Source organism: Aethalodelphis obliquidens, unplaced genomic scaffold, assembly GCF_003676395.1.
Source record: "Aethalodelphis obliquidens isolate GAN/ISIS:26980383/991018 unplaced genomic scaffold, ASM367639v1 scaffold16, whole genome shotgun sequence".
NCBI classification, from domain to species: Eukaryota; Metazoa; Chordata; class Mammalia; order Artiodactyla; family Delphinidae; genus Aethalodelphis; species Aethalodelphis obliquidens.
The window spans coordinates 15,529,251-15,544,578 of record NW_020837960.1 but is presented as its reverse complement, the minus strand read 5'-3'; the positions used below and the strand labels follow the sequence as shown (position 1 = coordinate 15,544,578).

General features: G+C 40.9%; 1 protein-coding gene across 5 annotated transcripts in view; it reads right to left on the bottom strand.

Moving 5' to 3' along the window:
* RB1 (RB transcriptional corepressor 1) overlaps window positions 1-13,888 on the bottom strand; it is a 135,354-nt gene extending 121,466 nt beyond the window's left edge. For 3 of the 5 annotated variants that reach the window (XM_027116285.1, XM_027116284.1, XM_027116287.1), the window contains exons 1-2: window positions 13,604-13,888; window positions 10,700-10,826 (exon numbers count right to left, since the gene is read on the bottom strand). In XM_027116285.1, coding sequence (XP_026972086.1) covers window positions 10,700-10,826; window positions 13,604-13,734 — 258 coding nt within the window. In that variant the 5' untranslated portion in view covers window positions 13,735-13,888. Of the gene's footprint in view, window positions 1-10,699; window positions 10,827-11,656; window positions 12,661-13,603 lie in introns of those variants that run through there. The other 2 variants (XM_027116288.1, XM_027116289.1) reach the window with 2 other exon arrangements.
* Between the last annotated feature and the right edge of the window lie 1,440 nt (window positions 13,889-15,328).

Sequence of the window (15,328 nt, the reverse complement as noted above, 5' to 3'; positions counted from 1 at the left end):
TCATTACCACTATACATATCCTATGAGCAATGCTAAAAGGAGTCCTGCAGGTTGAAATTAAAGGACTAAAGTCAGTAACTCAAAGCCATATGAAGAAATAAAAATCTCAGTAAAAGTATATACATGGGCAGGACTTCCTGGGTGGTGCAGTGGTTAAGGATCTGCTTGCCAATGCAGGGGACACAGGTTCAATCCCTGGTCCAGAAAGATCCCACATGCCTCAGAGCAACTATACCCGTGAGCCACAAATACTCTGCGCTCTACAAATACCTGCGCTCTAGAGCCTGCAAGCCACAACTACTGAAGCGTGCGTGCCTAGAGCCCATGCTCAGCAACAAGAGAAGCCACTGCAATGAGAAGCCTGCGCACTGCAACGAAAAGTAGCCCCCACTCGCCACAACTAGAGAAAGCCTGTGCACAGCAACAAAGACCCACCGCAGCCAAAGATAAATAAAATAAATAAATTTTTAAAATAGGCAATTGCAGGGCTTCCCTGGTGGCGCAGTGGTTGAGAGTCCGCCTGCCAATGCAGGGGACACGGGTTTGTGCCCCGGTCCAGGAAGATCCCACATGCCGCGGAGCGGCTGGGCCTGTGAGCCATGGCCGCTGAGCCTGCGCGTCCGGAGCCTGTGCTCCGCAATGGGAGAGGCCACAACAGTGAGAGGCCCGCGTACTGCAAAAAAAAAAAAAAAAAGGACAATTGCAAAAGATATTATTATTGTAATAATAATGTGTAACTTCACTTTTTGTTTTCTATATAATTTAAGAGACTGATGCATTAAAAATTATTAGTTTATGTTTTTGGACTCTCAATATAAAAAGACATAATTTTGTGACATCAACAACTGAAAGGAGTATGGACAGGACGGTTGAAGAAGCATAATTTTCTATGTTATTGAAGTTAAGCTTGAATAAATTCAAATTAGAGTGTTAAAACTTTAGGATGTTAAATGTAATCTCCATGGTAACTACAAAGAAAACAATGAAAGAATATACACAAAAGGAAATAAGAAAGGAATTTAAACATTTCAATAAAAAAGCCAGCTAAACACAAAAGAATTAGTGAAAACAGAAAATCAACAGAAAATCCAAGGAAACCAAAATCTGTTACTTTGAAAAGATCAATAAAATCAATAAGCCTATAGTCAGATTAACTACAAAAAGAGAGTGAAAGAGAAGACACAAATTACTCATAACAGAAATGTATGTGACTGTTTTTCTCTAGCTGCCTTTTCTCTCTTTAACTTTTGCCATTTTAATTATGATACGTCTTGGGTTCATATTGTTTGGGACTCTGGGTGTTTCCTGCACCTGGATATCTGTTTCACTGTCTAAGTTTGGGAAGTTTTCAGCCATAATTCCAACAATTACATTTTCTACCCTTTCTCTCTCTCTTCTCCTTCTGGGACCCCTATATTGTGAATTTTAGTGCACCTGATATTGTCCCAAAGGTTCCTTATTCTTCTCATTTTTTAAAATCTGTTTTTCTTTTTGCTGTTCTGACTGGGTGATTTCCGTTATTCTTTCAGATCCCTTACACATTCTCCTGTATCACCTAACCTGCTGTTAATTCTCTCTAGTGTGTTTTTCATTTCAGTTGTTGTGTTCTTCAGTTTTTGTTGTTTTTTTTTTTTTTTTTGCGGTACACGGGCCTCTCACTGTTCTGGCCTCTCCCCTTGCGGAGCACAGGCTCCGGACGCGCAGGCTCAGTGGCCATGGCTCACGGGCCCAGCCACTCCGCGGCATGTGGGATCTTCCTGGACCGGGGCACGAACCTGTGTCCCCTGCATCGGCAGGTGGACTCTGTGCCACCAGGAAAGCCCCCTGACTGGTTTTTTTGTGTGTGTAGTTCCTTGTTAAAATTCTCACTGTGTTCATCTATTCTTTTCCCCAGTTCTGTTAGCATACTTATTACTATCGCTTTGAATTCTTTATCAGGTATTTACCTCTGTTTCATTAGAGTCTGTTTTTTTCCCCCCAGGGTTTTTTTCTTGCTCTTGCATTTGAAACATACTCCTCTGTCTTCTCATTTTGTTTAACTTTCTCTGTCGCCATGAAATTAGGTGAAGCAGTTACCTCTCCCAGTCTTGAAGGCAGGTCCTCATGTGGGAATGTCTCTATGCAGTCTGCATGTGTCCAGTTGCTTTGGTAGGAGTGCTGCTGGATCTGAAGTGAGCACAGTCTGGATCTTCCCTCAGGGTGTGCTGGCAGCCAACACTTTGGTAGGAGGTAGGGCTGAAGTTGGAGTGGCTAGTCAGAGCTGGGGCTTCTCTGCTCAATGGCTGTCACCGCCCTGTGAGAGGTGGGGTGGGGCTCAAGGGGCTGGAACAGGAGTCCTGAGGGAACTGGGTTTCGGCTAGGTGGGCGGCAGTTCCTGCCTTGGTTTGGGGCTCATCCAGGGCTCGAGGGCATGGGGCTGTACTTCTGTGCTGATTTCACTCTCCCCACCCTCTGGTGCACATGCCTTGGTTAGAGGCTGGGTCAGGGCTTGAGGGGCTGGTGCCATGCCACTGACCTGGTTTTGCTCCCTTCTAGGTGTGAGCAGGGGCACACAATCCTGCGATGGCGGGCTCCACCCTAGAGCTACTTTCGCTCCCTCTTGAGTGTGTGTAAGGAAGCCTCACTTGAGTGACAACATTCTCCGCCCGGGATCTGGTTTCACTCCCCGCCAAGTGTACACACTGACACACATACTGGTAATGGCTGCCTCCACAGTCAGAGACAGGGGCTGGGTCCAAGCAGGCTTGGATCCCTCCACGTGTGCGCACTCTCATCAACAGCCTGCGCCTTAGTCGGGTGCAGCACCAGAGCAAGAGGCGCTGGAGCAGGAGCCCTGTGCAGGCTGGGGAGTACACTGGGGCGGTCCTGAGAAGCCGGCCAGAGCCCCAGGAAGTTTTCCATCTGCTGCCTCTGTGCTGTGACTGGGAGGAAGCAAGTCTGTGCATGCTCTTCAAAAGCGGTGTCTCGGTTTCTTATATCTCTCCAGTAAGCCCCACTGATTTTCAAACCAGTTAAGGGGGTCATCTTCCCAGCACTGGACCCTTGGGCTAGGATGCCTAATATGTGGCTCAAATCCCTCACTCCCTCAGGGATAATTCCCAAGCCTGTGACATCCCCTTCCTCTTGTGTCTCCCACAGCAGGTACAGGTCCCGACCAGATTGCTTCTCCTCCCTTCCTACCAGCCTTCGTGTGGTTCTTCCTTTACAGCCTTGGTTGTAGAAGAGTCATCTTGCTAGTCCCCGGGTCGATTTCACCAAACATCGCTCTGTATGTAGTTCTGGTTTTGATGTGTTCAAGTGAGTGAAGGTGAGCCCGTGTCCTTTAACTCCATCTTGATCTCTCTCTCCTCCCTCCGTACAGTTTTTCACAGCGGCTGCACCAATATACATTATTACCAACAGTGTACTAGGGTTCCCTTTTCTCTACATTCTCACCAACACTTGTTATTTCTTGTCTTTTTGATAATAGCCATTCTAACAGATGTGAGTGATATTTTATTATGGCTTGATTTGCATTTTCCCAATGATTAGAGATGTTAAGCACCTTTTCATGTACCTGTAAGTCATCCATATGTCTTCTATGGAAATATGTCTATTCTGTTCCTCTGCCCAGTTTTTAACTGGACTGTTTGTTCTTTATGTATTTTGGATATTAACCCCTTATCAGATATATGATTTGCAAATATTTTCTCCCAATTGGTAGGTTGCCTTTTCATTTTGTTGACGCTTTCCTTTCCTGTACAGAAGCTTTTTATTTTGACGTAGTCCTACTTGTTTATTTTTGCTTTTGTTGCCTTTGCTTTTGGTGTCAAATTCAAAAAATCATCGCCAAGACTGATGTCAAGGAGCTTACCACCTGTTTTCTTCTAGGAGTTTACGGTTTCTTATGTTCAAGTCTTTAATCCACTTCAAGCTTGTTTTTGTCTATGGTGTGAGACAGTGAGTTTCATTTTGTGCATGTGGCTGTCCAGTTTTCCCGGCACCCTTTATTGAAGACACTGTCTTACCCCTGTTGTATATTCTTGGCTCCTTTTGTCACAAATTAATTGACCACATATGTGTGTGGGTTTATTTCTGGGCTCTCTATTCTTTTCCATTGATCTATGTGTCTGTTTGAATGCTAATCCCATTCCATTCTGATTAATGTAGCTTTGTAATATAGTTTGAAGTCAGGAAGTATGATAGCAATGATACTTAGATACAATACCAACCAAAGGCATGATTCAGAAAAGAATTTATAAACCAGACTTTATTAAAATTAAATATTTCTGCTCTGTGAAAGACACTGTCAAGATAATGAGAAGTCAAGCCACAGAATGGGAGAAAATATTGGCAAAAGATATATCTGAAAAGGACTGTTACCCAAAATACATAAACTCCTCCTAAAACTCCTCCTAAAACAATAAGAAAATAAACAGCAGATTTAAAAATTGGCACAAGTTGTAGTCACCGCTCCAAAGAAGATGTACAGATGGCAAGTAAGCATATGAAAAGATGTTCAGCATCACATATCATTAGAGAATTGCAAATTAAAACAATGAGAGAGCACACCTATTAGAATGGTCAAAATTCAAAACACTGACAACACCAAATGCTGGGAAGAATGTGAAACAATAAGAACTTTCATTAATGATACAGCCACTCTGGATATAATCTGGACGTTTCTTACAAAAATAAACGTACTCTTACCATAGGATCTTACCACAGGATCCAGCAATCACACTCCTTGGTGTTTACTTAAAGAGTGGAAAACTGATGTCCACACAAAAACCTATACACGAATGTTCACAGCAGCTTTATTCATAATAGCTAAAACCTATGAACAGCACATCCATCTTTCAGTAAATGAATGATTAAACAAACTGTGGTCCAGCCATACCATGGAATACTACCAAAAAAAAAAAACAACGAACAAACTATTTGCAATGGGCTGAATTGTGCTCCCCCCACAAAATTCCTATGTTGCAGCCCTAACCCCAAGTACCTGAGAATGTAACTGTGTTTGGAGACAGGGTCTCAAAGAGGTACAGTAAGTTGAAATGAGGACAGAAGTGTGGGCCTTACTGAATCTGACTAGCATCCTTACATGAACAGGAAATCTGACACACAAAAAGGCGTCAGGGATACGCGCACAGGAAAACCATTCCAGAACGTAAGGAGAAGGCAGCCATCTGCAAGCCAAGGAGAGAGACCTCAGAAGAAACCAAAGCTGCCCAGCTCTTATCTTGGATTTGCAGCCTCCAAAACTGTGAGAAAATACATTTCTGCTGTCTAAGCCACCCAGTCTGTAGTATTTTGTTACAGCAGCCTTAGCAAACTAATATACTGACATATAACATCACTGTATCTCCAGGGAATTAAGCTGAATGAAAAAAGACAATCCCAAAGGTTAAATACTATATGACCTCACATCCAATTCATTCTTGATGTTACAAAATACAGTTAACCCTTGAAGAACATGGCTATGAACTCTGTGCATCCACTTACAGGCAGACTTTTTTCAGTAGTAAATACTATACTACTACGTGACCTAAGGTTGGCTGAACCTTCAGATGTGAAACTGCGGAAACAGAGGAACCTTGTATAGGAAGGAACAGCATATGCAGATTGTTGACTGTGTGGAGGGTTGGCGCCCCTAACCTGCACACTGTTCAAGGGTCAACAGTATGTCATAATATCATTGAGTAAAGATCTTATTAAATGTCTATGTACAGTCAAACTGGGCTATTGGTACTGTCAAGATAATACTTGAAAAGATGATTATAATCATTGGTCACCTTTACAGAATGTTACAAAACAAACTCATCAGCTTGAAAACTAGTCAATAAAAGCAAAGAATAAAGCACTTATCCTACCTTTCCTGAATAATCTGTACTTCAGAATAAGAATAATTGATGGAGGAAAGTTTCCATTTACAGAAGAATTACAGCTAATAATTGAAAACGGAATGATAAAGTTATCAGTTCACCATTTAGCAACCCCTGATGGATCTAGTCAATGGTCATCAATAATAGCTTACATCAAAAAAAGAAAAAAAAAAGAGAGAGAGATAGCAAGACATTATGTGTCTACTAACAGTCATACACAACAACATCTCTGAAGTATTTCTTCTGGAAAATATCAAACCAGGATCTGATCAGACCTCTAGATTCATTTCTAGGAAACACAGAGAATTAGCAAATATGTTAAACAATGAAGGAGGTACAATCTGTAAAATACACACAGTAAGAAATTCCACAGGAAAAAAAAATCAATTTTTTTAAAAAAAAAAATAAAAAAAAAAAAAAAAGAAAAGAAAAGAAAGGAAAAGGGGGAGGGAAGGAAGACGTGAAACCAACAGATTAAAAGATTTAAGACACAAGTCAACCAATCATACTGTATGGACCTTATTTAAATCCTCATTAGAGCATACTGAAAAAAAAAAAGAACTTATGAAACAATCAAGAAAATTTGAACGCTGGATACTTGATATTAAGGAATTTTCATTAATTTTGTCAGGTGTGATGAACTGTGGTCATTTTTTTAAGAGTTCTTATTTTTTTCCCCATACATACTGAAATATGTACAGATGAAACATCGTATCTGGGATACTTTAAAATAATCTGGGGTCAGGGAGAAATAGAGTTTGGCTATGACTGATAACTGCTGAAGCTGGCTAAGAGGTATATGAGAAGTCATACTATTTTCTCTACCTACTTTTATAAATATCTGCAAATCTCCATAACAAAATGTTTTAAAAAATTAATCTGAGGACTGGAAACAGAAATAAAAGAAGCTGCAAATATCCTACAACTGTAATACAAATATAACGTTCACGTACATGTTCTGAAGTGCACTTGGCTCAGCAACATCCACATACAATCAGGATACCAGCACTATCGCCAAACAGATAGGGTACATATATTACTAAGGACTAGAAAACTACAGGTAAAGGGACCTTTCACTACACATAATTTTAAAATAGATATTCTGCTTTCTAAGGTTAGTAACAAACCCCTTCATATTTCTGCAGTATAGCTTAACTGGAATGCCTAGTATTACTCCAATTCCAAACTATTTTTTTCAATTATCTTTCTAAATATAATGACCTATAAAAATGCCTCTATCAAGGGCAATATATTTCAAAGCCCTTGAATACATACACACAAAAAACATATACAAACACACATACACACACACACATACACATGCAAAGCCCAAAGAAACTGACATTCAGACATCATTTCTGCTTTGCAGATGAGCAAACAGAGACTGGAGAATTAAACAATTTGCCTAAAATCATATAGCTACATTACAACTACAAAGTTTTTTGCTCTGAGGTCCAAGGTCTTTTCTATTCTACCACACTGTCATTCAAGACACAGAAAGAAAACCAAAATTCCAACAACTGATTCACCATAAGTCACGGTATGAAAAGCATTCCTGGCCAATTTCTTGATGGAAAGTTCCTTATTTTATTCATATGCTATAAGCAGCACGAACACAATCTAATCTTACAACAGCAATCACCTATTACATACTTACTAAACATTTATACAAGGAGAAATTTCTAGACAAAATACCACAAACCTTTCCTTTAAAAGAATTAATGTATGCTTTCATGTATGCATAAACAACTTCTTTTACTCTGAAGAACTCAAAAATGTGGATTTTAGCAAAAATACTGCATCAGAATCACTATACATCCATTTAAAACTTCAACCATTTTAACTGATTCTTAAATTTTCCTAAAAAAATATTAATGTAAGATTTTCTGCAGTAATTCTTAAGTCAAATAATTCCTCTTGCATGACCTAATATAGGCACTCATTTACACTAATAAGTGCTTTATATGCATGAATTTATTTAATCCACAAAATAACTCCAAGTTCCAAAAATCATTGTTAGTTCCCTTTACAAATAAAAAACTGAGGCTTGGAGATTTTAGGTAACTTTTCGAGATCACAGAGCCAGTATATGGTAGATCTGAGACTTGAGTCAGTCCAGTCTGATGACAAAGCCTTGCTCTTAACCCATCCTCTATTTCAATAAACATTATCTATTTTCAGTTGCCAAAAAGTGCCCTAAGTTACCACATTCCTCTTCTTGTTTCAAAGAAGACAGCCAATCGCAACTAGAATGGCTGCATAGGAAACAGGTTCATTTTGTCATTCATTCGCTTCTCAGCACACACTGGCTCATATTCTCCCTTAGAAATTACTGTATAAATGAAGGTTAAATTATCAGGTCAACCCTCAAAAACTTAACTATCACTTAAAATAAGATTTCTATGCAAAAGTCTGGTGAATTATAACAGGACAACACAACATCATCCAGTCGTACCCAACAAAAAGGTACCCCAAATCCCAAAGGCAACATGAAATTCCTTTCTTGTCTTCCTCAGCACACAACCAGGAATGACTGCACATGTCCTAGTCCCCATCATGAGCTCCATCAGGAGATGAGTTTTAAAGTGTGCCAGTTCCCGTAGAAAGCAGGGACAAAGCCAGGAGGAGAAAAGGGTAGGATACAAAAGCAGTAACATTTATTCATATATATATATACACATATATATACACATATATATGTATATATATACACATATATATATATTCATATATATGAAATGTTACTTTTATATATATAAAATATACATATATTTTATATATATATATATATAGTATATATTTATATTCAAGTCTGAAGCCCAAAACTATTAACTGCTACAGTTCAGTTAAAAAAAAAAAAAAAGTTTTCTGTGAACCAGCCCGGAAATCTAACTACCATATTGTACTTGCAAAGAGATTTGGAACACAACCAGCTTAAAAGTTGGAAACTATCTATACTCACCAAACTCTCTACAATCAAATACCCCTTCTCAACTTTCTGAAAACTAAAAGCCTAGTATTTATGGAAGAGAGAGAAGTGAAGGACTCTTTAACGGCATGCACAGAAACAGCTCTGTACATGAAGTACCCAAATCAGTGGAAATATACATTAGGTCCTTTGGGATGATACCAATAATATCATTCATCCAAGATACTTCAAGTATTCCTTTTTAGTATGGAGTTCTTGAATATGTCCAGATCTTTGGAACTGTGAGATTTGTTTTCTCCTTTTTTTTGTTACCAGGTGCTATGGACTGAATGCTTGTGTCCCCCCAAAATTCATATGCTGAAAACCTCATACCCAATGTGATGTTATTAGGGGATGAGGCCTTCAGGAGTGATTAGGTCAGGAGGGCAGAGCCCTCATGAATGGAATTGGTGCCCTTATAAAAGAAGCCAGTAAAAGCTCCCACCCACTCTGCCAAGTGAGGTCAGTGACAACGCACTATCTGTGAACAAGTAAGTGGGCCCTCACCAGACACAGAATCTGCCAGCACCATGATCTTGGTCTTCCCAGCCTCCAGAACTGTGAGAAATAAATTTCTATTGTTTATAAGCTACCCAGTTTATGGTATTTGTTATAATAGTCCAAATAGACTAAGACATCAGAGATTTTTTTAATGGTTTTAAATAGTTATTTTTATGGGATGTACATAAGCACATTTTGTTGCATTGATCTGATCAGTAAAAAAAGACATACATGTACTCTACTACAATACTGATGAGAAAGTAAACTCATGAAAAGTGTCTGGAGTGCAATTTAGCAATAATTACCAAGAGTTTTATACATGTTCATAGCTTTTGACTCAGTAATTCGACTTGTAAGAATGTATTCTAATAATCAGAGATTGGTTCATGAATTTATTTAACAAGTTATCACAGACTTACTTTCTGCCAGGCATCACTCTTACGAATAAGGATGTTTAATCACATTATTTTACAGCTCCAAAGTTGGAGGAAAAAATGTCATATAACAGTAAGAGTTAACAAATTAAAATACATATAATGAATAAAATATTACACTACCACTGGAAACTACATTATCAAATATCAAAAAATATTTAATAACATAAGAAAATGCTCATATGTTAAGAAAAAAATTTTTTAAACAAGATACAAACCTATATGTAACTACATGTACCTACATATAACTACATGTATGGGATCATACATGTAGTTATATACAGTATGCTTTAGATCTTATTAGTCAGGGTCCTTGGTTAAGTTACTTAACCTTGCTCTACTTCAGTGTCTTCATCTATAAAATGAAGGTTTTACATTTTACATGTAAAATAAAGATTTTATATTTCACATCTTAACGGATTGTCAAATGGGTTCTCTGAAAAGTGTTTATAATATTCCCCAGCACATATAAAGCATCAATAATTATTTGCTGGTGGTATACACATACAGATGCGAAGAAATATTTCAAAATATTACCAAATATCCTGAATTCTAAGGCAATCAGGAAATTTGAACACTATTATGAGATACTAAAAATTATTTTATAAGATATAAAAAATTATTTTATGAGGTATAAAATTATTTTATGAGGCATTTTTTGTTTTTTAAAAAGTCTTTATAGCAGACAGAAGTATTTATGAGTAAAATATGATACCTAAAATTTGCTTTAAAATACTTTGGTGGGGGGCCTACATGGAGAGTTTTGGGTTCTTTTTAATTTTTAATGTTATCAGAAGTAAATTGCCCCTGGGTAATAGAATTGTTACTAGCTTTGCTTTATATTTTCCATTTTCTAAATTTTCTACAGTGATTAAAAATTATTTTTAAAATTAGAAAAATGTTTTCAAAAATTTTAAGACAATCCTTACCAAGACTCCATCCACAGATGAAACTTTCTCCCAAGTTAACCAAGCTCTTTCTCTGACATGATCTGGTATCCTTAATTTCTGACATAATGCAGTAAAATCAGGTTCTTCAGTTTCTTCAAACTCAAGCCTACCAAATGAAAATATACATGTAATAGGCACATACTTACAATCAAATTAATTAAATATTTGTTTCAATATTTTGCATATAATAGCACTATCCTGAAAGAAAGCATCACTAAATACTTTAGGATCTTGTTTATCTTTGAAAAAAATTACACTTAGAATTTAAACATATGTTTATCTTCTTCGGTCTTTCCAAAACAAGAATACCACACAGCGAAAAATGTCTGCTGGTCTGGTGAATCACGTACTTTAGAGCAGCAAAATAGCCTTGTGAAGGAAAGTAAGTACAATAGCTAAAACTGTTTGGGAAAGCTGGGATGATACTAGCCAAGAGGAAAGCCTTAGATAATATTACAAAATCAATTCAATATCAGTAACTTTGCTAAAATACAATCAATGTTTCATTTAATCTACCTACTAGTATTTCTTACATGATGACCAAATTCAGCCTTTTCTTCTTGATCTTTCTTAACCAAGACAAGCAGTCAAAAAATTCTTCTTCCCTAATTCTTTTTCATTCACTTAACGTCTATTTGACATCTAATAATAATAATAGTAGTACGAGGCATAGCTTACAGTTTTTTAGTATTTGCTATGGCCCCATACAAAGTACCCTGGATGAAGGTAGACAGAACCCCACATCAGCCCTATTAGGTAAGTACTCTTATTATCCTTGTTTTACAGATAAGTACCAAATCAGAAAAGTTAAAAGTACTCACCTGAGATCACAGCCAGTAAATGGGAAACCCTGATATAAACCCAATAACCTAACTCTATAATCCATGCCCCTGACCACTATTCCAGACTGCCAACTCTACTTCGAAACATAATTACCTTTTGGTTATCTCAAGAATGAAGATGGTATGTTGTTCCTAGTGATGGTTTCCCTTACAACTGTATCACTTAAGCCAGAGATAATACAGTAGCAGGAAGACCTCAACTCTCAAAGTAGACATGGGCTCTGTCACTGGAAATGCAGTTGGACTGGGCCCTGAATCCATCCCAAGTAAGTTTCTCGGCTTCAGATTGCCAGGCAGTGGTTCTATCCTTGTTAAGTAGTTAACCTGTAGAGTTTGATAGCCCATGCTAAGGAAACATTTTATGGGTAAGGATAATCAAGAACAGACTGCATGGTTTTGACTTACAGGAGAATTTTTGATAGTTCCATCATTTAAAGGTATATAAAATACAGTTTTGCAAAATAAAAGAAACAAAGTCTCTTTTCCCAGGTGATGGCCAGAACTTCAATATTTCTGGTTACCCTACAATAATCAAGAATGCTTCCAAGCTCTGTGGATAACATGGGGTTCTTTACAGTAGACTTCACTGCACTTTACAAAGGGAAACTGGAAAGTACTGTATATATCAGTCTAATCAGAAACGAATGTCTTCTCCCAGAACATCCCTGGGCTTTTTTTTTTTTTTAAACTAGCGAGAATGATTTTTAATGAATACATAAGACAGTCTAAGTATATGCATTTCGAATAGCTTTTCACAAGCCATTTCCAAAGCCCATTCCAATCTTTAACAATTTGTCCCGAATTCTGTTAGTGTCTGGGGAGATAAGAGAAATAGGACTTGCTGATAGACTAGAACTGCAGGAGGGAGTACTGAGGGACAGAAAGGTGTCCCATTCCCTTGAAACTAATGTGTAGTCTCAAAGTAGGGCTAGTGCTGACAATAATAATGACAACTGTATTCGTTCAATCTTGGGTTCTAACCATAAAGCATCACAATCAAGAAAAATAAGCTGCTGCAATATATATCTCCTTGTCATATTCTGCTGCATTATCATGGACTTGCTTAAATTTAGAATCCACTTAGGAGAAAAAAAATAATTCCATATGAGCACAAAAACACTAATTTTGTACTCAAACAAACAAAACAAAAAAGGAGGACACCAGGATCCTCGCTGGCTCAAAGCCAAAACGCAAAATGGAAGAAATAATGAGGCACGCTGAAGCAGACTAACATGAAAGAAGAGTTTTATGCAACGAGAAAAAAGAAAAAGTTTAGAAACTTTCAAGCTCTTGGGCTAAATGTCTCACAATATTTTTGCCCATGCACCAGTTCCTCTAAAGAGTTATGTTCCACCGGTCACTACCGATGGCTGTGAATCCTCACGTACTGAAAGCACTCTTCTAAGGGAACGCCATAAAGCACCTCAGCCGAGTTTCCTGGGGGCAACTGACACCCAGGACCCTGCGCTTCACGTCCGATGGCATCTCTGCAGCAGCGTCCAAGGCTTTTCTGGCTGGCCTCTCCCAGGACTGGGCTTCAGATGCAGCTGCACGCCCAGAGGAAAATACTTTCCAACTGCTGCATCGCAGGAGACCAAAACAGAAAATCAAATGACCACCGGAGGACTACAAACCTCAACATGAGAAAAACCTCTCCAACAGGTACCAGTGGTTTTTTTTTTTTTTTTCCGTTTTGCATTTGATGGGGTCTCGAAATCACCCGCCGCCTGCGAGACTCCAGTCTCGCGGAGGAAAGGCGGCACCTGTCACTTCGCTCAGCGACCCGAGCCCCACCCGCCCGACACCTGTCAAGCTGGAGCCGAGACCCCTCCCGGCCGCCCTCTCCTCGCTCCCGAACCCAGACTCCTGTCAGCCTCCTCCGGGCGCTCCGCGGCGGTGGGGCACCGGGAGAGTCCCTACTCCTGCCGGGACCCGGTCCCCGGCGGAGACGCGCCCCCGCCTAGACGCCGCGGCGCCCGCCGACGCACCCTCCGGGCGCCCTTCCTGCGCGCCGCCGGCGGCGGCGGCTCGGCTCGCTCACCTGGCTAGAGGCAGGTCCTCGGGGCCGCTATCCTGCTCGGGGTCCTCCTCAGGAGGAGGCGGCGGGGGAGGCGGCGGGGGCTCCGCGGCGGCAGCGGCGGCTGCTGCTCTACGGGGGGTTTTGGGCGGCATGACGCCCTCGCAGGGCAGGCGCCGGCGGACGCTGGAGGAGGGCCGGGGAGGGAGGACGCGCGCACGTCGGGCACGCCCCGTCCTCTGCCGACTCCCGTTACAAAAATAATTTGAACGTCCCCTGAGAAAAACCGGACGAGCCCTCCCCCGCCCGGCAACCGAGCGCCGCGTCCAACCGCGGGAAAACGTCACTTCCGCCAGCGGCGTCACGTCCGCGAGGCTCCCGGGCCCGCCGGCGTCGGGAGGGCACCGGGGTGCCGGGCGATGCGCGGGGCGGGGGCGCGGTCGGGAGGGGAGCCCTGGCCTGGGCCCAGGCGCCCGCCCAGAGGCAGCCGCAGCCGCCTGAACCTGTCTCTTCCCGAAACTCGCCCTTCCAGGCGTGGGTTCCGGTAACGGGACGCTACCCAGCCTGGTGGGCGAGCGCAGGCCCCATCACTATCTGCGGGTGGATCCGGAGCTACGGCGGAGGCCCCGCCGGGAGTATCTGGCGAGCGCACCCGGGGCGGGCACGCCCCTCTGCTCCGTGGGCGGTGCCCTCCTTCTCGCCCGCAGTCCTACCGCCCAATCCGTTAAGCGAAGTCGTCCGAAACAAAAACAAAAACTTCTGGAACACCTCTCTGGAGCTGAATTTTGCCAACCCTTAGGAGAGACCAAGTATGGGACAGTGACTGGCCTTTTAGAGTTCTTTTGGGGAAGGGGTTGGGCAAAGAACTGATGACAGGGTGCTAAATGATTTAACAGGGGTGTAAAATCAGGAAGCACCCTCGAAATGTATAAGGGACAGCTTCAGAGGAGCAGTGGCATTTGAGTAGAAGTTTGCCCGACGGACCTAACATTTGAGGAGGACTTTGTGTACAAGGGACTGTTCTGGCCACTTTACATAATTGTCCTACTTAATACTCAGAAACAACCCTTTAAAATGAGTCGTAGTCCTATTACACTTTCCAGCTGGGAAAACAGACTCGGAGGAGTTAATTTAACCAATATTACAGAGCTGATGGGTGATGTTAGGTGAGCCGACGCGTGTTGTGAAAGAGTTGACCGAAATATTAACAGGGGAAGAAAAGTTAGTTCTTATTCTCTTTCCTAGGGAGGAAAGGGGCCAAAAGCATAGAGTGGCGTTGCCCCTGAAGGGTGGGCGTTTGAGTCTTTTACTGAGTCTTAAAGGGCAAGATGCAAGAAAGAGGGGATGGGTTGATATCTATTCTGGTCCGCAGTTGTCACCAGGCTGGCTGTGCTTCTATAGGATGTGTTTTTTCTGAGAATAGACTTGTTGTCTTCAGTAATTTTCCAGTCCTTGGGTGTCTGAAAGAGACTTGATAGTGGCCCTTGACAGACGTTACTTTATTTTGAACAATGTTAAGTGGGTTTACAGGTGGTAGAGGATTTGAACCCAGATATATTTGACTCCACTTATCCATTACATCGTGTTAAAGAAAACACCAAGAGAGGGAAACAGCATGTGCAAAGGCACGAAGACATCAGAGAAGAGTTTGCTGGAACTACCACCATCAAGCATTGGCTTAGAAACTGTCTCTTGTCTCTTGGTACTTGCTTATAATAATAGATTGCCTAGTTTGAGTACATGTTTTTC